The 25,927-nt window shown below is 40.3% G+C and overlaps 1 protein-coding gene across 1 annotated transcript; it reads right to left on the bottom strand.

Moving 5' to 3' along the window:
- Nucleotides 1-970: 970 nt before the first annotated feature.
- On the bottom strand, nucleotides 971-24,509 carry LOC124168409. The gene is made up of 4 exons (XM_046546624.1): nucleotides 24,414-24,509; nucleotides 22,741-22,939; nucleotides 2,836-6,189; nucleotides 971-1,499 (listed from the first exon to the last, which is right to left on the bottom strand). The coding sequence occupies exons 1-4, from the start codon at nucleotides 24,493-24,495 to the stop codon at nucleotides 971-973; spliced, it is 4,164 nt and encodes a 1,387-aa protein (XP_046402580.1). The 5' UTR covers nucleotides 24,496-24,509.
- Nucleotides 24,510-25,927: the final 1,418 nt, after the last annotated feature.

The raw sequence follows: 25,927 nt of genomic DNA, 5'->3' as shown, positions 1-25,927 counted from the left end.
AGTCTTGAGAATTTTTTTATGACACTAAGAAGTTTCAAATCATTGGAACTAACGCGAAAAACAGACATAAATTTAGTTATATCACCTGCAACCACTTTTTTTACCCTACTGGACTCATTGTACAAAGCCGAGTCGCATTCAGCCAGCAAATTTAATGCAGCTTTCCTCGTAATAGGGGAATATTGGTAAGCTTTATTTAAAAGGTTCCTCTCTTTATCTAAAAACTGATGATAAGACATATTAAGCATTCAATTTTGAAATACATTACAACCTGTATCGCTCATTGGTATTTTGGTAGATGGTGAAAACCTACTTGTCACTCCTCCCAGCCCCCACCCCAAAATCATTACCTCCCAATTGCACACCCGGATCCCAATACCACGTGACTTTCAACACTCAAACTACCAATCTTCTCCCGACCTCCTTTCCACATTACCTTCTTCCCTCTCCCCCACTTTGCAGTATGAAATGAACTTTTGCTTGTTAGGAGATGACAGTCTAGCTTGAAAATGATGTAGAATACGTCCAATCCCGGTCGTAAAACATTAAAAATTGTGTGAAAAGTACAGAGTGATTTTATTTTATTTTATCATGCATAACTTCCACAAAGTTAATTCGCCCACCATCAACTTCATTTGAACATACACCGAAAGCACTACAATCTTAAAATATGTGGCATCAAGAAGTAGGTACTGTAAATGCGGTACTTTCCCAATAATTTTACCGGAAATTGCTCCATGAATATCATGAACCATTCGTTTTCAATACACACTATTTTTATGCGGTAAATACCAAAGAATTAGTTTACTAATTAAAATACAACGTTACTAATCGCTTTATTGTGACCATCAAACATGGCACGATGATTTATGATGACAAAGCTCCCGAAATTTAAGCGTATATCACCTAATAAGGGTAAGACACCACCAATGAAGTACTACGGAGAAATCTTAGAACCCGCTTAATTGTATCATATGGTACTCATACAATGGAGCTTTGCAGCATGGCAATGTAAAAATAAATTGTAAGACCTTAAGAGCATCTGCTCAACCACGCTCATTGGGACTAATTGAGCGAGAACACCGAAGAAGAGACCCAAAAAGACGCTAGTCGTCCTCTTCGTATCATCGCATACAGACCACGAAGTGACCTGTCTCTTCTCGAACTTCCACTTGTCGACCATGTGACTCAGGAACCGCTCTTCGCCGAAGACTGTCCTCTCAAGGACGAGCTGCCTCTCTAGCAGCACCACATAAGCCTTGATTACTAGCGCGGGTACTTGGTGTCGGTTGGCCTCCAGCAACACATGGCGGAGGTAACCCTTCAGTCCATCGTCTTCCTTGACAAAGTAATCGAGCCAATCATGTAGGCTAGGGCGCAAACGTCTCCACGAAGTCTCAACGTGCTCAACAAAGTCAGGCACACGCCAGTTTTCGGTGATGAGACAACATTCAGCCAAACGATCGTTAAATCTCTTCTCAACATCACTGAGAACTTGGCTGCGCATAGGGTGTTACGAAAGATATTCTTGAAATGCCAAGACCAAGGAAGGGTGCCTAAACATGAAGCACCATATTCGAATACTGTGATCAGTATTCGAATTCCCTACTTTGGCGTGATAGAACCATGACTCATCACCATAACATTTCAATACGTTCCAATATTAATGAGTTATCTAAGATGGGACATTTTAAAGGCAATTCCTCTTTGCATAAGATAATTAGTTTGTTGAGTTGCTTCCTCTGCAGTGTTCTTTTCAAATACATAAAGATCATTTGCAGGACTCTTGCATTAACCTTGTTGAGGCAAGTAGCTTCTAAAACAATCCATTTTTTTGCCGCCGAAAAATTCATTACCCGTTCCTTGCTTAGTTCCTCTACTAAACAGGACAACGTGCATTCCCCTTCAGGGCAAAAACAGCACTTCACGTCGCGATACAAAAAGTAATGAAAATCATCACTTAGAGGAATATCAGTCGCAGATTTTTTATCGGTAATAAATGAACCAAAATAGAAGGTAGTTAAATTTACTTTCATTGGCCTAGCAGAACCTGGACTGGAAAAGCTTTTTGTGGACTTTCTTAATGTACTCTTTTGGTAGGAATTCCTAACAAGCTCCTCAATTGTTCTACATTCTGTAAATATATTTGCCTTTTCTACCTGTGTATTTAGAATAGGTACCACAGAGACATTGTATTCCATTTCCGCAAAAAAGGAATCGATTTTCTGGGTTAGTCCATCAGCCTCATTCAAGGTTCGGCTTTTCTTCATCTTCTGATGAAAATGCATCTGACTCCTCTTCGAATGATTCATTTTCGGGCAATCCCGACGGTCAAAAAGGTAGGCGACATTCTTATATAATGATCTTGATTCTTTGCTCGACATTGAATTCTCTAAAATGTAAACTATGAGATTAAAACAGCGATCTGAGCCTGCGCACCAATATGTCCCATCAAATAATGCTTGGAATAGATTATCTTTGGAATAATTGTAAATATATCTGAGGATGCCCATGTTGCATTCAAACATAGAAATGTAGAGGCACCTTTGAAGGTTAAGGATCAGTTCATCTGATAACCAAGGAATCCCCGATGTATACATCTGTGTAATTTTTAGCGTCGAATTTAACCTACTGCATTTCAAATCGTTTGCATTACTTGCAGTTTCAGAGCAAAGAATGCAATCCAAGAACCGACGAATTGTCTCATATTTGCGTGAAAGTAGAACACTTGACAGCAGTAACTTGGTGACCTTCTCAGTTTTTGCGTTCTCGAGGAGCCAAATAGAGAAGAAATACTCAGCAAATGTCTGATGCACGAATACGATACTGCCTTGCCTCTCACGAACCAAACCGACGCGAAGGATTGCCATTCTTTCCATCCGACCCCATTCATAGTCGTATTCCTTGTCCTCAGTGAGGAGAAAAGCGGACGCATCCTTTAGCAAATCACGAACAAGTGTTTTGGTCAGGAACGGTGCAGCTTTTGATGGTTCATAGTCAGGTAATTTCTCCTTTTCTGTCAAAAAGACGCGCACCATGATGTCGAAAAATCGCTCATAAAAAACTGACAATTTGAAAGAATCTATCGCGTTAAAATTGTCTTCAAACGCGACCGAAGACAGCATCCAAGCATGGAGTGGAATCTCAGTCAGTTTTGCCTCGGAACCCTCCGATTCTACCGCTGCCATCAATTCTGCAGCCAGAGCGTCAAAACGACAACTCACTCTAAGGATGTCTTTTTTCCTCGACAAACGCAATATCCGCAGAGATTTGACAAAAAGGGGTTTGTCTTCAATCTTCAGACTCCCTGAAGTCTCCAAACAGTTAGCTATGTTATCTATCTTTTTGCTACTTTCTTCCACGGGCATCATCAGCAAGGAAGCGATCCATTCCTTTCGCATGAATCTCACTTGCTGTATTTCGTCAAACGGGACTAGGCTATAAGCTAACGTTGACAAAGACTCCTCCAGGTGCTGGCACTCATGAGTTCTCGCAGCAACAACAACTTGCACTGGCGTGGTGTTCACTAGTGCTTTGAGAAATGACGTTACAACCTGCCGGCTTTCCTGACGTATCTCATCAAATCCATCAAAGATTATGAATACCTTTTTCCTGTTGTCACAAAACAATTTGAATATTTTTTCTTCTACGGGATCGGTTCTCCATTTAATAATATCATATAAGACATGCAGTGTCTCCTCCTTTGATGATATCTCACTTTTCAATTCTTTGAAATTTTTCTCGAACTGAGGAAGGTCGACCACCTCTACCCATGTGTCGGGGAACTCTTTCTTAAACCCTCGAGCCAGGTCATTTATGAATACGGACTTTCCACTGCCAGGGACGTCAGTTATTACAAGTGCCTCGTTGCATTGGGCATCTTTTAATAGGCTGATACCAGCGAACTTCGAGGGCAGAATCCCATCAGAAATATCATGCAACAAATGGCACTTGAAAGAGCAAAGGTTAACTGACTCACCACCCTCCAATCTAAAAAAGTGGATGTATTTCCACCTCTTATTAAGTGCCTCATCCATAAGCTTCCTTGATATCTTATCTATGAGGTGCTGTTCCTCATCTGGATATTTGCGAAGTCTACAGCTGTAGAATCGAGCACCATTTTGAGACGAACAGTCCCATTCAGTAAGACTGTCCAAGTTCAGACTTTCCAAGTCAATCACCTCCGTATACAAGAATACAAATGCATCTTTCTTCCTTGTATTTATCAAGTTTCGATCCCATTCCATCTCACGAAGTCTGAGCTCACGGGGTTCAAAGCAGTCTGTATGATCATGGAGCATTTCTTTCCACCTCTCCATCAACATTGTGTCCAATGGCCTGCCTATCTCCATACTCCTTCGATTTACCATATCCGAAATATCCTCCTCATCAAATTTTTCATGCAAAAACGTTTCTGCTTTCTCCTCATTTCCACCACACCCACCCTTGACTATATCTATCAGTTCCATTTCCTTACCCCCTAGATTCAACATCTTTTTTCTCAGCTGTTCCTTGCACTCCATGCTCAGATTTTTCCACTTGTAATCATTGTAATGGTAATTTGGATATTTAGGATAAAGCCGCTTCGGAACCATTAGTATGGTTCGTTCAACTATGCTTTCTAACATTTTCCCTGGACAATCGCGATTCACACATGGCCTCTTGCAAAGCGGGACTTCCTTCAAATCGTCCCAGAGGATGACGAGAGTCGTTATGTCCCGTCTGTTCACGGCAGAACCAAAGTACCACTCGTCATTTAGATACTTACTCCAATCCACAAACATTATCTTCTCATTTGGTGATGAATACTTAATGTGACTTATGCCGAGGCTCAAGTTTGACACCACCATCACCCGCAACTTCTTGTGATCAGTAATGAAAGGGTCATTGGTTACTTTGGGGGCCCAAAGAATGTTGACTTTCTCACGCCAGTAAGCACTTAGTAAATGAGGAGTTTTCAGTAATTCTCTCCCGACAGCTTTTCCAGCTTTCTTGTTTCTTTCGATGTGATCTTTGATACCTGGAACCACTTGGATCTTATAAAACTCCATCAGTTCCGGAACCTGTTCCTGCAGGCGGGCCAATCCGTTCTCATATGCATTCCCAGCTTTACAGGACTTTTTGTACTTAACAATCATTTCCGGCACTCTCACTATCAATTCATACAAAATCTTATGCTTTTCCTGGACTGACAAGTCTTCCAATTTTGCTACGTCATGCTCAGCGTACAACGCCCTTGCTATTATAGGATCATAGGTTACCTCAGACCGCCTGGAAAATATCTCGCTAACCACCTCCTCGTAATACTCCTGGCTATCTTCGTCTCCAACCTTTTTGTACGGCAACCCTCGATTCTCAAACACGTCAGCGAAAGCTTTGTGGGCGAGCTCGTGCGTTAGGTTGCTAAGAACATCGGAACGCTCAAAACCCTCAGAGCTACTCTCCTTGGCACCCGCGTATATCCTGTTCGTATTGAAGTCGGTAAGCCCCCAGGCATCGCCGTAGTTGGATGGGTACATGCACCCTATTTTGCAGGCAGAAAAGTCTAATACAATTTCAAGAGAGGGATCATCTTGGAGGCACTGAAGGATAGCCGATGCATACTCTTCCTCATCGATTTCGCGGAAGAACGTCTTTACTGTATCAGCTGAAGCAGACTCGCTCCACTCTCCGCGATATATAAGGGCCTTTTGTGACATTTTCTCCACATGGTAACCTTGGATAGTCACGAACCTCTCCGATACGCACCGTCGTAGTTCTGGATCATTCTCAAAGGTCAGCCCATATTTTTTTTCGTCCTTGGTGGCATAAACAAAGTTCCAGTCAATGAGCAAAACCCACATCTTCTTATAGCTGCTACTTCTTTCTTTGATAACCGTGTACAGGGCTGATTTTCCCTCGGAGTTCACCCAGCGCCTCCCTTTACCCATCGCGAGCATTGAATTGCATTCCGAGGTACGAATAGCCTCTATGACTTTGTCATATTTCTCGCTCAGCAAAAGGCGGTGGAATATTTCTCTCTCCGCGAGGAACGGTTTGATAATTGGATTAGTCATCCAGGCTCTGTTTTCTCGCACGGGTATTAGACTATCCCATTGCAGTAGAAGAAGGGTGATTTCCGGGTGTTCGACCGCGTAGTCAAGTGCACTCATCCCTGTCCCATCCAGGTCGTCCACATTCGCTCCGCACCTGAAAATACAGAAAGTGACCAGAGTCATGTGAAAATATCTACAAGTTAAATGGGAGATGAATATTTTTTTAAGTAAGTAAATTTTTTCATCGCATCAAATCAATACTATTGGTGTTAAATGGAATTCAAAATTGGAAGGAATAACGCAATTTCTTTTGACGCATGCATAAATTTAATTGTTAAAATTTATGCTGAAATTACAGAGTAAAATTCGTTTTCGTCCTAGCTTTGCGCACGGGAAAGAAAAGAAGAAAATAACAGATTTTCTACGTATCTGAATTTCACTCGATTATCTCATCCAATCAATGCTCTGTACGCCATAAGATATTTCATTTCAGCGTTGGAAATTGGATCCTACTTTGTTGGGTGAGTTTATTATTGTGATGTCTTCAAACTGTTGCTCATAGAATTTATATTGTGAGTAGTGGCTACCAATTCATATTGAAGGTTAGTGGTAGTTTCGTGGGTCCAAGAAATAGCCAGGTATACTGGATCGAGGCAACGCTCGAGAGCTACCCTTTCCTGAACCTTTTCTTGAGCTCCCAGAGATAAGCCGGGTCTTCGAGAGATGGTCGTCACAGCAGCAGGTTATCCTTGCCGATATGACCTGTCGTAGTACATTTTTTATTTTACTAATGCCAATACTTAGAGGTAATACAAATACACCTATCATACTCATTACCATTTAACGATTAAATGCGTCTTTTTATCGAGGTTCCACGATGAGAAATAAGGATTTTTACGAAAAGTGATCAAATTCACGCAGATTACCTCCACTGAATTGGCAACGCCGAAATTTTTTGAGTGGAGAGGGGAACGCGAAAATCCAATTCTTTGCTTGTCCTCGTGTTTCAGGAATTCTGGTGTTGAGGTTTCTCAAACGTGCTGTCCCGAAGACCCGGCAGGGTGTGAGTTTTCACCGACCTGCACTACTTCATTTTCTCTTCTACATCTGTATAACTCCATGCGAGCAGCCTCTCGGGCTTCTGGCAGGGGGTGACCAATCACCAGCATGCAGCATGTAGAAGAATCCCCATTAGTGCGCTCTCCAATGGAGCAATGGATAAATGAAAGCATGCAATTTACATTTACATAATGCCCTACGAGCCACTTCTAGTGTATATGGCGGTGGGTGAACAAATCATCGGCATGTAGCATGCAATTTGACTTCCACATGCACACCATACGGTTCAAAAAACGTTATGCATGCTAACAAATTATGCATCTACATTTTGTTATAAGTGATAATAATATTCAGAAACATGCATCAAGATATACATAAGTTATTAGGCTACACAACAAGCCATCTAATCTATTTGTTAGTTGGTTCTAACTTTGTCGTTATAATCTCTTATTGATCGTGGAAAAAGGACATTCTTAGTCAGGCTGTTCTACAGTTTATCACTCTTTTTTTAAATATGAATTGATCTACCACAGTATATTGGCGTTCGTAAGATACAGCTAACTTCGCCAGAAAAGACACTGCTCTGGAATTTATCTAAAGGTTTAGTCAATTTTTTAATTTACGGTCTGACAGAAAATACCATCCGAGCTTATGTGAGAGGTCAGTAACAATAACGAGACTACAGTAACGAATTTTCACGTACTTGGCAGCTCTTCTCCGTACTAGTTCTAACTCGGTTTTTAAGCATATTTAATGAGGATCACAACACTGGTGGTGTCTTTCAAATGGGTCTAACGAGGGAGAAGTAGCTTATTTCTCTAACTTTGCTGTCACACTTTCCCAGTATTCTTTTAACAAAACCCAATTTACGATTACCTTGAACTGATATTTCCCGAATATGTATATTCGACGACAGACCATTACTGTCTCTAACTTCTAAATCTTCTAAAAAAATGTCCACTATTTCACCAATATCGTTGATATAGAGAAGGAAGAGGATTGGGTCTATGACACTACCTTGACGGACATCAGAAGTTACTCGAACCCCGTCGGAGACTGCTCCGTAAGTGTTGCCGCGAGACTCGAGACTTTCTTGTCTCGTCTCGTGTCTCGTCTCGAAAACGAGACGAGACTTGAGACGAGACCGTTGGGTAGAATTACAGACGAGACTCGAGACGAGACCACTTTTTGACGAAGCAAGACGATACCACTTTCACGAGACTCGAAAGTCTCGAAATAAATATAAATGTCCTTAATTGGCACATGTTTGGAATAGCTTTATCCCTAAAACTGCGTTCTTCTGTTAAGACGAAGTAACGTTAACTTTTTCATTAAGCATAAAATTTGAAATATTATTCAACATTAACTTTTCGTTAAATTTTATAACTATAAAAAAGAATTTTTGCTGAAAGATCAATTTCTTAATACATGAGCGTGACATCTGAGCCATGTTAGGGAGTATAATGGCTGACTACTTTTCCTTGTTTCCTGCGATAATGACCTTGGAAAATTTATCCTGCAAAAATGTATTTATTTTCTAAAGAGGAAACTTTCAGTGCTTACTCCTACGACAAAAATATTTTGGATAATACTCGCATTTGTGTAAAGTATCGCTCAGCGGCACTTGGAATCCTTCTTATAGTTTGCTTGCTAGGGGATAATAATGGCCCATTTCGAATTGCGCAGGGCACATTACCTCGGCGGAAAGCCGGATGATAATTGAATTAACTATGTACCTCTTCTAGCGGCTGAGCTTTAAGCCTTCGAGTGCGTCCACCGGTTTGCGGATGGTAGGTCAACCTCTAGATATAGAGGTTAGCTGCGATATAAGCAAGTTTACTCGTCGAATATGCAGTCGTGGACAAAAAGCGGCGGTAATCCGAGGTGGTATGGGTCTATCCCTGGGTGAGATAGGCCATATAAATGATACATTAAACCTGTGAAGATACCGTGACTTGGCGATGAGAGGCCGCCAACAATTATGCCCCTCATCACCCGGAGGAGAGGGCTGCAGCTCTTCTTCATATGAGTGAAGGTGGAGATCACGTTGCTCATTACAGCGACACTCATTACACTTCAGGCGTGGTAACATTTACTTTAACGGCTGTGGTAGGGCGATGCGGGAGGCAAGGGGAAACCACCACCTTATTATCCCGAGGAGTCGCAGCTACTCCAACTTTAAATTATCTGACATGATGGAATTCTCTCAGGTAAAAAATTCCGGAGGTAAACTAGTCCCCCATTCGGATCTCCGGGCGGGGACTTCCCGAGTGGGTGCATCGGTCAATTGTGATAAAGTTATGAGGAGAGATACATGAAAGGACTTGCAGTAAGCTGGAAAACCGTAAAGTGGAAATGGAAAGATTGAATACCGACGTGCTAGGAATCAGCGAAATGAAATAGCCTGAGGATGGAGACTTTTGGAGTGGAAGCTATAGGATTATACACACAGGATACCTGAACGGTAATGCTGGGTTTGGGATAATGCTTAGAAAGAGCGCCGGAATGCGAGTGAAAAGCTTCCTACAGTACAATGAAAGGGTAGCTATGGTAAAGATAGAGACTAAGCCGGTAGATACAGTAGTGGTACAGGTCTACAAGCCTACAACAGACTACGAGGATGAAGAAGTTGAAGACGTCTACGATGATATCAAGGAAGTAATCAAACAGGTAAGGGGTGAAGAAAACCTTATGGTTTTAGGTGATTGGAACGCTATCGTCGGCGAAGGTCAGAATGGAAGAATAACTGGAAAATATGGATTAGGAAATAGAAATGAAAGAGGAGAAAGGCTCTTGGAATTCTGCACAGAACACAAATTAGTGGTTGCCAACACATTATTTAAGAATCAAATGCGAAGAAGATACACATGGAAAATGCCAGGAGACAAAAGATGATTTCAACTAGACTATATTTCAGTGAAGCAGAGGTTTAGGATCCAGATAAAGGACTGTAAAAGCTACCCGGGGGCAGATATTGACAGTGATCATAATCTAGTGATGATTTAATGCCATCTGAAATTCAAGAAATTGAAGAAATCAGCAAAGAACGCCTGGTAATTAGAGAAACTAAAGGAGCCAAAAAATCAACAGGCGTTTCAAGAAGTAATGGAGCGCAAGATAGGATTAGATCAGTCTGAAAAATCAGTTGAGAATTACTGGACTAACATAAAAAGTGGGTTTCAGGAGGCCGCTAGAGAAGTTCTAGGGATAAGAAAATGTGTAAAGAAAAAGCCATGGATCACGGATGAAGTCCTAGACCTCATTGAGGAACGAAGGAAGTATAAGAATACGAATACTGAGGAAGGACAGGCCTGCTACAAGAGAATAAAGAACGAGATTTGCCGCAAAGGGAGGAAAGCCAGAGAAGCGTGGATGAGGAACATATGCGAGGACGTACAAAATAACCTCGTACAAGGGAAAGTGGAAGCGGCCTATAGAATAGTGAGGAACCATTTCAAGGAACGAAACACAAAATGTAATGCCATAAGGCACAAGAATGGAAACATTCTAATTGAAAACGAAGACAAAGCCGAGAAATGGAAGGAATATTTGGAGGAATTATACAACGGAAGCAAGCTTAGCTCAAAAGTTATCGAAGAGGAAAGTGAAGTTGAAAAGGATGACATTGGAGCAAGCATCTTAAGGTCGGAATTTGACGCTGCAATTAGAGACCTGCGAAAGAATAAGGCCCCAGGAATAGATGACATTCCAGCAGAGTTAATGAAAAATGCAAGAGCAAAGGTCTTAACTCAACTGTATAAAACTATCTGCGATATGTAATCAACAGGAGATTTACCTAGTGACTTCGAGAAGAACGTCATCATTCCCATACCCAAAAAGAAGAGAGCTGAGAAGTACGAAGAATTTAGGACCATAAGCCTGACGATACATGCGTCGAAGATTCTGACAAGAATCATTTGCAGGAGAATAGAACGAAGAGCAGAATAATTCCTGGATGAGGACCAATTCGGATTTAGGAAAAGCAGGGGCACAAGGGAAGCAATTTTGGCATTTAGGATGCTCATAGAGAAGAGAATGGAGAAAAACAAAACGACTTTCATAGCATTTGTCGATTTAGAGAAGGCATTTGATAACGTGGAATGGAATTCAATGCTTAGAATTCTGAAAGAAATCGGCGTACTCTAAAATGATCGTAGAATTATTCATAGTTTGTATAAAAACCAAGTAGCTGTGATCAAATGTGGACCAAACGGTGCAGAAGCAAGAATAAGAAAAGGGGTGAGGCAAGGTTGTGCGCTTTCCCCCGTAATTTTCAATGTTTACATAGAGAAAGCCATCAATGAAATCAAGGAGAAAGCTTTGGGTGTCAATATCCACGAAGAAAAAATTAGCAGGCTACGATTTGCTGACGACATAGCAGTCATAGCCGAGACAGAGAAGGATTTGAAGAAGACGTTAACAAAGATGGAAAGGACAATGGCCAGATATCAGCTGAAAATCAACAAAAAGAAGACTAAGATATTAGTTTGCAGCAAAAGAGAGGAGGCTAAAACAAACATCAACCTAGGAAAGCATAAGCTTGAAGAGGTGAACGAGTTTTCTTACCTGGAAGCCGCATTACTAGCGATGGACGGAGCAAGAAAGAAATACACAGTAGAATAGCGCAGGCGAAGAGGGCTCTCTACAAAAAGAAGAATCTTCTTACAGCTGAGAAAATAAGCATAGCATCAAGGAAAAAATTCATCAGATGCTACATATGGAGTATGTTTCTCTATTAAAGTGAGGCTTGGACGTTGACAGCAGCAGAGAAGTCAAGAGTGGAAGCATTCGAAATGTGGTGCTGCCGAAGAATGATGAAGATAAAATGGATTGACCGTGTGAGTAACGAGGAAGTGCTAAGAAGAGTGGGAGAAAATAGAAACCTCCTAAAAACCTTATGCAGAAGAAGTGACAACCTAGTTGGCCACATTTTGAGGCACGATGGTCTGATGAAGACAATCGTTGAAGGACAAGTGGAAGGGAAAAAGTGCAAGGGACGGCACCGAAAGAGTTATGTGGGACAGGTTATAATGGATGTAAAAGAAAATAAATATGTAGCTATGAAAAGATTAGCGGATGGGAGAGAGAAATGGAGAGCTGCGTTAAACCAATCTTAGGATTGTTGACTAATGATGATGATGATGTACCTCTTCCTGTATGATATATCTTCCGAGGTTTGTGAGGATATTTAGAATAATGTCGATAAATTGTGTTGAGGACGTTACTATTAAAAAAGATAACTACAATTGGCTTTCCAGTGACTTATTTTGCTAGCCAAAAGTCCATCTAATTAAAAAGTCCATACTGGATCATCTGATCGGCATTTATTCATGCAGTCTATTCTAAAAGAGGCCAGAAAGCTCTAGAAAAAATCTATTTGCTGATTTGTGCGAAAAATCTGAGAGGAAAAATTATTTTCCCGAACTGGGATTTGAACCCAGATCCCTTGATTTGCGGCCAAGTTACTAATTACTCTGCTTTTTGAAGAAAGGTTTATTTCTTTCCAATAAAATATTCATAGTGATTTTATGCCTTCAGATTTTTTTTAATGTTTCGATGATATTCCGTTTCAAACCAGCGAGTTGACGAATATAGTCCTAAAAATCAACTTCTTTCTTCAACTGTAATATCTTGAAAACTGCTGCCCATTCTGCTTCTGAGACGTCAAGAAGGGTCAGCTACTTTAGCTTTAGAGAAAGAGATACATAAAACAATAAATATTTATTAAAATTGCTTGCAATATTATCATGGAGTTGCGCATTATAAATATTATGGAAACTTAGTAAGGTGGACGAGAAAAGACTGGAGGCATTCGAGATGTGGATGTGGCGAATAATGGAGAAGGTAAAGTGGACGGATAGGAGGAGGATGGAAGAAGTGCTGGACATGGTGGGTGCGGAGAGGCAGATTGTAGATAAGATACGGTGGAGACAGAAGGTATGGATGGGGCGAGTACTTAGCGGGGAGGGGATGTTGAAAACAATGTTAGAGGGTAGAAGCAGGAATGCCGACTTACAAAAAATATTAGGGGGGCCCAAACCGGGGATCTTGCCCCAGGAAATTTTATAAGTAGTGGATTTGAAGTTTTTTAAGCATTTTTGAAGAGTCATATGATCAACATTAGAACCCTGATAACTCGAATTTCGATATCTGGACACTCCAGGGAAAATCGACAAGCCTGACACCTTTTTTCCTCACGCATATAAAGAATTTCTGAGGGAGCTCGGGCCCTCTCAGGCCCCATAGAGTCGGCGCCACTGGGTAGAATGTTAGGTAAACGAGGGAGAGGAAGGAAAAAAAAGGATTTTTAGATAAAATGAAAGGAAGAAGGCCTCATTATATCGAATTGAAGAGGGAAGTGGTTGATGGGAGGGAGGACCCCAGAATTCTTCTCAAGTACTCCATGGAAACCTACCCTAATGGGTAGAATACTTTAATAACAAGCGCATTATATTACGCATATTTACAAAAAATGTCAACGATACTGATAATGTGTCATGAAAAATGTAAACAATTGAATGACAGCATGCCTAAAAGGCGAAGTCATCTAAATCTCATCCAGCCGCTGGGATAGGATTTAATTAAATGCCCGCTGCGCTTTAGCGGTTAACATTGCTTTTACGTTTATTTTATTAAGCCTTCTGTGGATTTCTCTGTATTAAATTTGTGTCTACATTCCCTTTTTTGAAATTTTTCGTTTTTAGCAGAGGCGGTCTGGCCAGGTCGGCTGGTCGGCGATCGCCGAGGGCCCGCAGAGTCCTCTGGATTATCGATAATACACTACATAGTGCATAACATTCATAACGCTATGAGTGAGTTGTGTAGAGAACTGCCATTCAGAGGACTTATGGGGCCCCGAGCTTCGGGGGCCCCTAAAATGCTCATGAATATCATGAAAACCACCACTCGAGAGTCTCGACGATCGGGACAAGAATTTCATTTCTCGGCATTTCGGGACGAGACTCTCGGCGCGTCCAGAGTCTCGCCTGGGTCGAGAGTCGAAAAGTCTCGCCCCTTCGAGATTTCTCGACACCCGTCGAGACTCTCGGCTCCTCCAAAAAATAAAACTTTTTCTATTTTAGGCAATGAAAATTTTTAACAAAAAGATTATTTTAAGACGTCTTACATATTTCCAAAACTAAAAATAGTTGTAATATAAGATCGACAATGACAACTTACGCATATTTTATTGTTTAACTAACCAAAATTGACAGGTAACCATGAACCTTAGCTTAGAGTAAGTATATATAGAGCTCACCACACGTACAAAAATCGTATTAGTTTTTGGTGTAGTTCTAGAACAATCAACCAGATGGCTATGAACAATTTTTGCAATTTTTTTAATTTGCTCGTTCCACAAGTATAAAAATATATTCTGAAGCAGAAAGGGTTGCTACGTTTAATGAAGACATTAATTATTCGATTTTGTTTATAACAATTGTTATAAAAAATATTTTGTCGAATTTCGGCTAGTTACTTGACTTTTTCGAGTTTATATTCCTAATCCATTTTCCAGCAGACTGTTCTTAGTATAAAGTTGAAACTTGCAGGAAACGTTTATTGCACATTTTTTCCATACTGGTACACTTTCATTTGTTCATAACACAGTTTCAATATATGCTGCGTATGAAATTTGGAAGAAACTATAAATTTATTTTTGGTGAAAGAGTTGTAACTTTATCTCGATTACAAGGGGAGTTATGAATTTTTAATGGCCGCACCTCGTCAGGCTTTCCTTACTGGCCTGGGTCTACGCAGAAAGCTCCCGCCTCCCAAGGAGATCGTTATGCCATCAGATAGGTTGGCGAGGTGAGGCTGTTCTTTTGACAAGGAAGAGATTTTCCGTGAGGGAAGATTTTTTCGCATCAAGAGACAATATAAATCTTTTTGATGTTCATCGCTTCGTTGAACGATCAATATATCAAATGAAATACATTTTGCGTAGTGTGCTTCAGAGCTCCAGTTAGGAAATACCTCACTTTGGTGAAGTGTAAATGTTATTTACAACACCAAGTGAGGGAATATTACAATAAAATAGGAATGCGAGATTGGATCTCTACACTGAAAAACAATGCATTGTTTGCCTTTCGCTAACGGCCATAGACTCTTCACCACAGTTGGTAACTAAAGCTTAAAAGTATTTGGTAATGAATTCTTAAGCGCGCAGCTGCAAACGAACACAAAGAGCTATGGCAGTGAGCTATGGAATCAGCAGTAGCATTTTTGGGAATAGGGGTGGTCGGTGACCTAGATTTGTTTGCTTGATAGCGGGATGAGTAATGGCCCATTCTGTTACCACGTCGAAAATGAAAAGGTTTCTTTCGGCTCTAACAGGTTTCTACTTCGGGTCTTACGTATGGGGCCGGGGATCATCTAATGTATGGTTTTGTCTTTCCTTGAGACCTTATTCTGATCATAGTTGTGATAATCGTCATCTCGTCAATAACAAGACGCATTGTCGTTTGAGGAAAGTTTTGTTTGAAGAGTCAGCATTTAGTTGAGGTTCTTAAAAGTAAAACAAATAGCCGCTGCAATTGGGCCCGAGTTCACTCATTGCTTAAATTCTTGCCTCATTATATGAATGATTCCCTTCTCCCGGGGGCCGAAAAACGAAATATCCAAAGATACATTTTACGCGTTGAGTATTTAAACAGCAATATCAAATGGAGTATTTTTAGCATATTCCGATTATAAGTTGTTGCGGCACTAGAAAAATATGGCAATTCAAAACTATCCGCCCTCCCCTTTTTCGGAATTAAACCTCCTATTATGCAGTTTTGTGAATGGAAACTGCAAACAAAATTTTCTTCGTAGGCCTCATGGGGAATTCTAATCCGTAGGCTAAAATATGTTATCGCGTTAGAATTTTGAGTTATCCATTTATTAAATGTTATAAAATATTTGATTCTATGTATATTAGATATTGATTGCTTTTCGTACACAATTTAACAGTCCAAAACCTATTTTTTTGTCTTTGATAACAAGTTATTCATTTAAATACTGAATTTCAACACTATTACAGGATTTGTTTCAATCATGCAACATGAAGTAGGTTCGAAGATTTTCGCGGCGTTGATCAGATTATCTCTGCATTCTCTTCGGGTTTCCACCGCGTCCGTTGGCTTTTGTCGAAACTGTTCTCGCCAAAAGGCAACGGACGCGGTGGAAACCCGAAGAGAATGCAGAGATCATGCAGCATAAAGTTTTAAGTCCAAACTTCGAACTGCCACCGACCTGTTGACTAGCCTTTCCGGAGATACTTCCTCTGAGTGGCTGAAATGTCATCTATCAATGATTTTCACGAGGTGTAACCCTCATTTTCCTCCATTGTTAGGGACTTATATCCCGACGAGTAAAAACTAGTGATGTGTTTTTCGAAGGTTAAAGAAATTCCATCTAATGTAAAAAAAATTCGACGTAGTCGACGTACAAGTAGCCCTCCGGCGCGAGAATATAGGAAGACAAAATTGTGCAGATATATATAATTATAATACCTTTGCTAATTACCTTTGCTGCCAAGTACAGTCAACTCCAAAAGTAAATGTGGGAAGCTCAGCCGCGCCACTCCTAGGACCCAGCTCGAACCACGTCAAATTCGCATGACAAACTTTCGGATGTTGGCACTGCCTTTGAAAAAAGACGCGGTAAGAGGAGTTGGGGGTGGTTGGGGTGGAAGAGAAGTGGGATGAGGAAGCTACGAACTGCGAGAAGTCCTTTGGTTTGCGCCGTATAGTGCGAGTTGAATGGACACTACCTTTCGGCTATTTTATCGGCGACAAAAATTCTTCCGTGGACTAAAAACATACGAGCGGGATCCCAGGCAGTACGATCGCAGCTGGCACGAGTGACGAAGCTAGGAGCGAGGTAGAGAGCCTTAGAGGCGATCGCAGCGAAACCTCGGCCTCCGTAAGGGGGCAAATGGTTGGAATGATAAACGCTGGATGCTCAACTGCAGAAGTGGCAGCAAATTTTGAAGTCCACCCGAATACATTCTTCAAGTGGGTTCGACGAGCACGAGAAGATGAGGACCTCCAAAGTAGAGAGAGAAGCGGCCGTCCTCGCTGCACCAACATTGAAGATGATGAGAGAATGCACCAGGCTATTCTCAACGAGCCGCTGAGGGCAGGAGGAGCTGCCGCCGTTAAGCGAGAGCTAATGTTGGGTTGCAGCAATGAAACAATAAGACGGCGGCTACGAGAAAGGGGAATTTTCCATAGGCAGCCAGCTAGAAAGCCGTTCCTTACGCCGGAGCACAAAGCTCGCAGGGTGCGTTTCGCTGAAACTTATGTGGACGTTCCTCAAACGTATTGCGACCTCTGCATATTCTCCGACGAAAAAACATTCTCTTCCGATGCAGATGGAATGGTGAAACTTTGGCGTCCAACCCTCACACGGTGAGTTGCTGCAATATCAATTTTACTTAAGAGTGATAGTGATAAGATATCTCAATTCTGGTATTTGCGAATAGATAAGATTCTGGAAATGTTTATCCTGGCATATTTAAAAAAATTGAACATATTGAATTGGAAATAAGAAATTCTATAATATTAAGAGTGTATTTGTATCTTGCAGGTATGAGCCGAAACATATGATTCGAGGACGGAGGTCAGGCAGAATATCTGTCAGTTTTTGGGGGGCTATAATGGCTGCAGGTCCGGGGCCACTAGTGAGGACGGCGACAAGGATGTCCGCGGCACAGTATGGAAATATGCTGGAGGATCACCTACTACCTTATTTGAAAGAGATTGTGCCTGAGGGTGAAACAGTTTCCTTCGTGCACGATAATTCTCCTGTTCACACAGGAGCTTTAGCCCGGCAATTCTTCTATCGGCATGAGACCATTGATGTTCTAGACTGGCCAGCTAGATCCCCAGATATAAATCCAATTGAAAATATATGGGGATTGCTGGCGATGGAACGAGCGTCCGATGATATCAGGAGAACAGAAGAGCTGGTGGCACACGTCGTGGAGATGTGGAATTCTTTGGCCGACGGCCACAGTTATTTGAAAATTTAATTGGCTCGATGAAGACCCGACTCCAAGGCGTTCTAAACGCCCAAGGAGACACTATTAAATATTAAATAAAATGATAAATTAAATTATGTAAATTTTCTCTCATCTTTCAAATTCTCATTTATCTCAATTTTTCCCCTCCGAAGCTTTTGAGCTTTTGTACTCATGTTCTTTGACCTAAACATCGGAGAGGTTCCGCGATCTCATATAATTTTGCGTCCTTTATTAGTAATGTGGATAATTGAGGACTTGATCGGTGACTGAGGCCTTTTGCTTCACTCAGGACAGGTGGGCAGGCAGGAAAGGAGAAACTTATCAGGAGAAAAGTGTATCCACCGACATGAACCTGGTGTCGGCACCATTGCATTTTTTCCGTAGAGGCGTGTGGGACTCAGAAATCATCTTACATAAAATTGTATTCACAACAAATTTCTTAATAACTGTTGGTTAATCAAGAGTATCTTTTCATAATTAACTGCAAATTGTGCATTTCTACCGGCAGATATGTTTGTGACAGCACATAATATCAGTCAAACTACTCCATAGTAAAGTAAAACCGACAACTGATTTCTCAGGGTCGAGGTATTAAAACTGAACTGCCGATAGTATTTTTATTAATTAATATCTTAAAAAAATAATCAAGCTTTCAATGCATAGCTTGCTTGGAAAGCAATAATAATATTCCCAACATGATCCGCCATAATTATGAATAATTCCAATTTCAAGGAACGTTTAGCAATTAAATACTTTGTTAGGATCCAAGTCCCCTAACCTGACCAAACACTGACAGGATGTTATGATCATAATCTAGCACCGGTTCGCGGAAGAAGGGTTGGCAAGTGAAATAAAACGCCTTCCAAGCCCAAGCCAGGCCGCTTTACTCTCTTTTATCAAAGGGTTTTTCTCGGACTATGTCCCTTTAACCCTATCCCGGTTACAGGTCTGGGAGGATCCCATACCTGTAAACGCGTAAGGTGTCAAGTTAATTCTCCCAGAGGTTTATGCCATAAGGATCTCCCCAATCACTCCAATATACTTGGTCACTAAGATACTAGCACACCTACCGGTGCTGACTTGGCACATAACATCTTGCCCAGTAAAAACTCGCTCCCAATTCCCATCCCACTGACAGAGTGATAGAGCATCGATTCCGATTAAATATATTTATGGCGCACATCAAGCTGAATAAAATTCCTGAGCGTCTTTTTATTATCATTCTTATTATTCGAAACCATTGCGCTTCTTACACGTCAAGCACTGTAGTAATCATTTGCATGAAAACATGAATAATTATAGTTCGCCAAAATAGAAAATAAATGGTTATTAGAAAGTGTGACTTGAGAGTTTTCCGTTTGTTTTGTCGAAATATTTAACCGATGATTTCCACCACAATACTTATCTATCAACGTAAAAACTGCTGTCATTATTTAATGCAAAAAGAAATTTAAATGTCCAGAAGCAAATTTGTGGCCTAAAACTACTATTTGTTGCTGCATGCAACCTAACAGCTAAATATCGCATCCGAATAGGTAAGAGTAATGCACTTAAAAGTTTGAGTCTCCCACCTAAAGGACGGTGAAATGCTGTGCTGGCTGTAAAATTCCTTACGTTCAATTATCACATCCAAAGAATTAGTTAACACGTATCACTCTTGATTGCGAATCCAAACCACCCCAGCCAAAAGATTTTTTGTTTCCCACCCCCGGCCATCGAATTATTTCTTCTTAGCAGTCAGGAACTTTTAGTTGCAGCAAAAAATCCTCAAAATAATCTCACCATTTCCATGACAATCAAACCCTACTCAAAACATTTCTCATTGAAAACGAAATTCGAAAAAGAATTTGTGCTATGTGCATAACTAAGAAAACTAGACAATTGTTTGTGTAAGATTGGAGGGGTGAGATCCCTAATTAGAATTTCACGTTGTCTCTCATAGGGGAGGTGAGAGGTCATGAGGCGTCCAAAACCGTTTTATGCAGTATTTTAATAGCACTCTATCAGAAATATTTTGGCAAATTATCTGGAGCTCGATGCAGGGATAAGTGACGCCTTTCTAAAATTTTTTGAGCTTAAATAGAATTAGTGGACTGAAATTCGAGTGTTGCGACGTTGCCCCGTAACACAACGCATCGGAAAATCGAGGGGCTCTCTAAGGTCTTTCTTCGTCACTCATGCCGGCTAAGATTGTACTGCCTGGGATCCCGCTCGTATGTTTTTAGTCCACGGAAGAATTTTTGTCGCCGATAAAATAGCTCGGAAGGTAGTGTCCATTCAACTCACACTATACGGCGCAAACCAAAGGACTTCTCGCAGTTCGTAGCTTCCTCATACCACTTCTCTTCCACCCCAACAACCCCCAACTCCTCTTACCGCGTCTTTTTTCAAAGGCAGTGCCAACATCCGAAAGTTTGTCATGCGAATTTGACGTGGTTCGAGCTGAGTCCTAGGTGTGGCGCGGCTGATCTTCCCACATTTACTTTTGGAGTTGACTGTACATCTCACCGTATGATAGTTAATCACAACCAAGTTGATTTTGATCAATCAATTAGAAGGTAAACGAAGAAGATTTGATTATTTCCAAAGGAGAAAAAAGGAACAGTGTGCTAATCCGTAATAATGTCTCATGCATCGCCAAATGTGATGATGTGCTGGAGGCTACCTCATTCATGATTCTCCCCCATGATCCAACGGATAGATTCCAAAAAAGTGTTAAAAAAAGCTTTATCTCCCAGCTCTAATTTTATAAGTTAGCCCCTAAATTAAATATCATCTTTAGGCAATTGCCTGGTTTTTCACCAAAATATAATATTAATAGCCCCATCATTTTGCCACAGAAACTTCAACAAGTCACGTTACCATCAAACCCCAAGCTAGTTTCATTCGACGTAAAAAATCTATTTACTTCTGTACCTCTGCAAACAGCCTTGTTACTTATGAGACTTACTGAGAGACTACAACATTAAAAACAGTGTGTCTTGTGAACTTCATTGTCTAATGGAACAGCGTGCTAACCAAAATTATTTTGTGTACAATAAGAATATTTATCACCAAACAGACGGCCTTATGATGTGGTCCCCCCTTTCACCTGTAATAGCCGAAATATTTATGGACAATTCAGAACCCCAATTATTTGATTCGGGTATTCTATCTTATCCAACATCTTCTGGTACCGTTATGTTGACTACATCATTTGCCGCTGAGTGGCAGACAATTAGATAATTTTCTGAATCTTTTAAATCCTCGAAACCCTAATATTACCTTCATAGTAGAAATAGAATCCAAAAAGCAACTAAACTTTCTCGATCTCTCCATATCCATAGCTGGTGACAAACATGAGTTTGGTGTTTACAGAAACCCTTGCTATAGTGATACAATCCTTCCGAGTTACTGATGCCATCCAACCTCCCAAAAGTTATCCTCCTTTCATTCTATGTTACATAGATTGGTCAACCTACCTTTAAATGCAGTCAATTTCAATTATGAACTTTTCAAAATGAAATAAATTGCAATTTCAAATGGCTACAGCTTAAATACTTAAACTAAAATCCTTCAGAGAAAGTTGAAAACGCGAGCCATTTCACAGCTTTGCTCCCTTCCCCCATCACAGAGAATTCTAAAAATTGGTGCCGGTCATTTTTTGTGGGAGACCTTTCCAACAGGCTTGCAAACAAATTCCCCAAAAATAAATTCAGTGTTTCTTTCTACAACCCTTGCACTCTCGGTGAAGTTCTGTATCGTAACAAAAAAAAATAGAACCCATCCATCAATCCGGCGTTTACAAAGTTAATTGTGAATCATGCAACATGAGTTACATTGGTCAAAGAAGCAGAAGTTTTATCATCGGAATGAAAGAACATAGAAGGTGCAAGAATTTTTTCCATGTCTTATGCGACTATAATTTTTCTTAAAACAATTTTCGTTATGAACTTAATTTCTTTTCGCTTCTAAGGGGGATGGTGGCGTAGCCAGGAATTTCGTGCGGGTTAATGATCGAAAAACTTCATTTGTCAAAAAAATCTTTTGTAAACTCGTTATTCCTCAATATTTTGTTTTCTTATATTAATCAAAGTTACTGTGTTTTTATATTTTAGGGTGGGGGGTCCGGACCCCCCTTCGCTACGCCACTGGAGGGCTGCCTCCAGCTGGGTACGCCTATGCATCAACCCGCTGTCCTACTCTTCGATTTCAGGCAATAAACTCGCGGCGAAATAGCTTGTGTCCGTACATATTTTGCAAAGAGCCTTTTTACTGAGGGCAAGAGTTTACGATAATAGTATTTTCAGTGATTATTTAGCGCAATTGGCTGTCAATCCATTAAAACAAGGGTTCGATCAGGTCGTAATACGATTAGCCTTTGCCATGGTTTTATTTTTATTTTCACCGTTTCCATTGTTGTCATACCTAGAAAATTTGTATTTATGTCACTGAAGGTTTTGGGAATTAATATAAACTATCCAAAAATTACCGACTAAACACCCGCGAAGAAATCATGTTGAGTCGGGTCACGTTAAAACATTCCTTAAACATTGAAGATGATTTTTCGTCGATTTCTGGACTTAAAGTAATCGCCATTTTTTCGTACATTTACCTTTTAAAGGTGGATCATAACGAAGTGAAAACGAAAGAAGTTACCTGAGGAGCAAATGGACGCGATCCTTATCTCCACTCTGTGCTGCCAGCATGAGGCGCGTGGCTCCATTTGGAGGGAATCTCTTGCGGAGATGGTCCCACTTGTCACCAGCGACCACCAACGCACCTGACGACGCAATATCCTCATCCCTCAAACCAAGCAGATCTCTCAGCTGCAACACGTCTTCTCTCCCTTGCTCGCCTGTAAAGAATCAAGATAGCGATCAATCTTTCAGGGGTAAGCCCAGATATATTGCAATTCTTCCACTCCGAGTGAAAGTATTTCCCATTCAATACTTTTTATGTTTTTTTAATACTTCTGAAGTACCTGGGAGTAGTGATAACTTCAAACCTCACGTGGGGAACACATATAAAGAGTATTTGGGCACAGCCCTGAAGAAGTTAGGATTCGTCAAGCGTGTTGAGGAAGATTTTCGGGTGAGAAAGTAAACGATAGGTACAATATCAAACACATACGACTGCACCTTGAATATTCAGCGAGCAAATGGGACCCGGTACAGAAAGTAGCCCAATCATCGAAATACTGCCCAACTTGCTGTATGTTTTCGACCAAAAGCACTCCTCTTGTACTACAAGATGGCATTCCTTGGAGGAAAAAATGAAGATTTATTTTACTCAGCATGTATAATGGATAAACAGTTCATATCTGATTAATTAGTTACATCCATTAACTGAATGCAAGTTTAATCTTGTGTACAATCATGGCGTCAAATATGTTCAAACACCCACTGCTACTAACTGGAGTCGGAATTTGCACAGATTATTTTTCAATGGCACTTCACATTAGTCCTCAAATACTCCTCGATGGACTATGTGGATGCATAAACTAGACACTAATTTCATTCTTTTATGAACACATTGCAGTGATATTAGCAATCCTTTATGGGCCATGGTTCCTTAGTAATCAGCATATATGTGATTTATCATTTTTTACTCCGAGGCCTGACTCGGCCATGTTCAAAGGATAATAACTATATAACGGTTGATTTCTAGGGTGAGATAAAGTGATGATTATACATCATATAGATACAGCTTTCACATATATGACTTCCGGAGAAATCGGTGATGGTCACCTAACATGGTTTTGCACTATGTACCTGATTTGAGATGAAAAAGCACTGTACACAAAATTCTCCAGAAGAATTCCATAAACACAAAAAAATACAATGATATTTTGGAGGCACAACGTTAATGGGGGAGCACCAATAAAAACGAACTTTTGAACTCTGAACAGACACTCTGATTGAGAATTGAGACATTCTATTTTTTCATCTTAACTACAATGGCGTATATAAATTTTACTTGGGTCATTTTTCATTTACTAAATAATTACTGTCAGCAATGAAATCTATTCCCAATTATCATAAAGGATGTATGATGAGCACATGCACACCAGTTCTACACGAGTAGAAACGGAATATACACGAGTTTTTACCCGTGTTTCATCTCGATTTTATCCGGGTTTCGCACTGCTTGTGCTGTATGGGTTAATATTTCAATTTCCTCGGATGGACAAATTATGGCGTGCACTGTGGTCAATAAAGCAAGTAGCAACGGACCATTTGATAAAATGGCGCCCAAGGCTCAATTAGTTAGGCACGCCATTGTTTTATCTCCTAAACATCAATGCTTATTTGTTCTGCGTTTGGTTAGACCTGTAATTGGATCTTCAGCGATGGGTTCCTTGCTGCTGTCGTCATTTCCATCATGAAGTATTCCGATGTCCTCGCCATCCATTGGCACACCACAGATTCAGGTACCTGAAACCAAACGACGAAAAAACACTTTAAGTAACCACTTCATTAAATATGTTCAAGAAGATAACTTTCAGTTTGATGTCTATAAATGTTTTTGATTCATGAGAAATTTATCCTTTTTAACAACATTATCTCTTCTTTAATAGACATACGATAATTGAGTCAGGTATTTGTAAAGTTCGTGATATCCAAATCGTTTACTTACGTGCGCAATGCTGCACAAAAGAAAAATCATTACGTGAATGAGAATAGCGTTAATGTAACATAAATATATCGCCCGTCAAACGCAATCAATTTTTTTTTGCATTTTTACCTCAAAAATCAAAAATAATAAAAGACACCAACGCACAATTTTTGCTTAGAAATGGTAATCGAATGGAAGTATAGACATGGCTAGTTGAAATGCAATTCGGAATTAGAAAATTGGTCACTTTTTGATATAGTTTATTCGCCATTTTATTACATTTTGATTAACAACACTTATTCAAAATTTATAATAGAAATACCCGTGACTAGAAGTGAATAATGTGATAAAGTTCTCAAATCAAAAACATACTTCTATCCTCAACATTTTCATACACCTTAATTGGCAGATTAAAAATTGAGGTAAACACGAGAAAATAGAATTAAACTTACTTATCTTAGCACATCCGATTAAGTGAAAAAATCACACTTCACACACCCAGAAACTAAGGGAAAAATAGTAATTTTACTTACTGGATGAATAGGATGACTCTCATAGGTCTGCTTTAATCAGAAAAGAAAACATTCCTAGCACGCTGCATAAATGCTTTCTAGTTTTCATTGAAAGTTCTATGTGTAATTCTGTGACTATCACAATCTATTTCACGTGTCAAGAGATAAAATGTTTAAGAGATACGAGATAAGATTTCATCCATGAGCAAACAACCCTTCAGTTTTACCGATACGAAAAAGTGTCACATGATTTCCCATCGCAATGATGTTCTCTATGCACTTATACAACCCGAAATGATCGGCGAATTTCCTTGTCTGCTAAACATGTCTTGTAAGCCTCCGTCCTGTCCATTATCATCCATCCTTCTTCTCCTCCCGCCCCCAAAACTCTCACCCACCCTTAGCCCCCTTTATATTTTAGTATTTTTAGTTTATATTTTATCATGGGTGTGTCGCATTTCCACCAAGTAAAGCCAGAAACGATTACATACGAGGTACAGTCGGATTCATAAGTATTGCAACAAATGGAGCGGCGCCACTTTCGCCGCAGTTTGGAAATCGAGTTTCGGCATTTTCTATTGTACCAGTGGGAGGGAAATTTGAAAAGCATTCCCACCTCCCGTAATATTTTTATAACAACATCGTTAAAGGGAAATGTATGCGGGATATGTGCATTGTTTAATATCAAACAATTTATGCAGCTTCTGCTAGATAAT

Source organism: Ischnura elegans, chromosome 11 (genome assembly GCF_921293095.1).
Source record: "Ischnura elegans chromosome 11, ioIscEleg1.1, whole genome shotgun sequence".
NCBI classification, from domain to species: Eukaryota; Metazoa; Arthropoda; class Insecta; order Odonata; family Coenagrionidae; genus Ischnura; species Ischnura elegans.
This window is presented reverse-complemented; position numbering and strand designations above follow the sequence as displayed.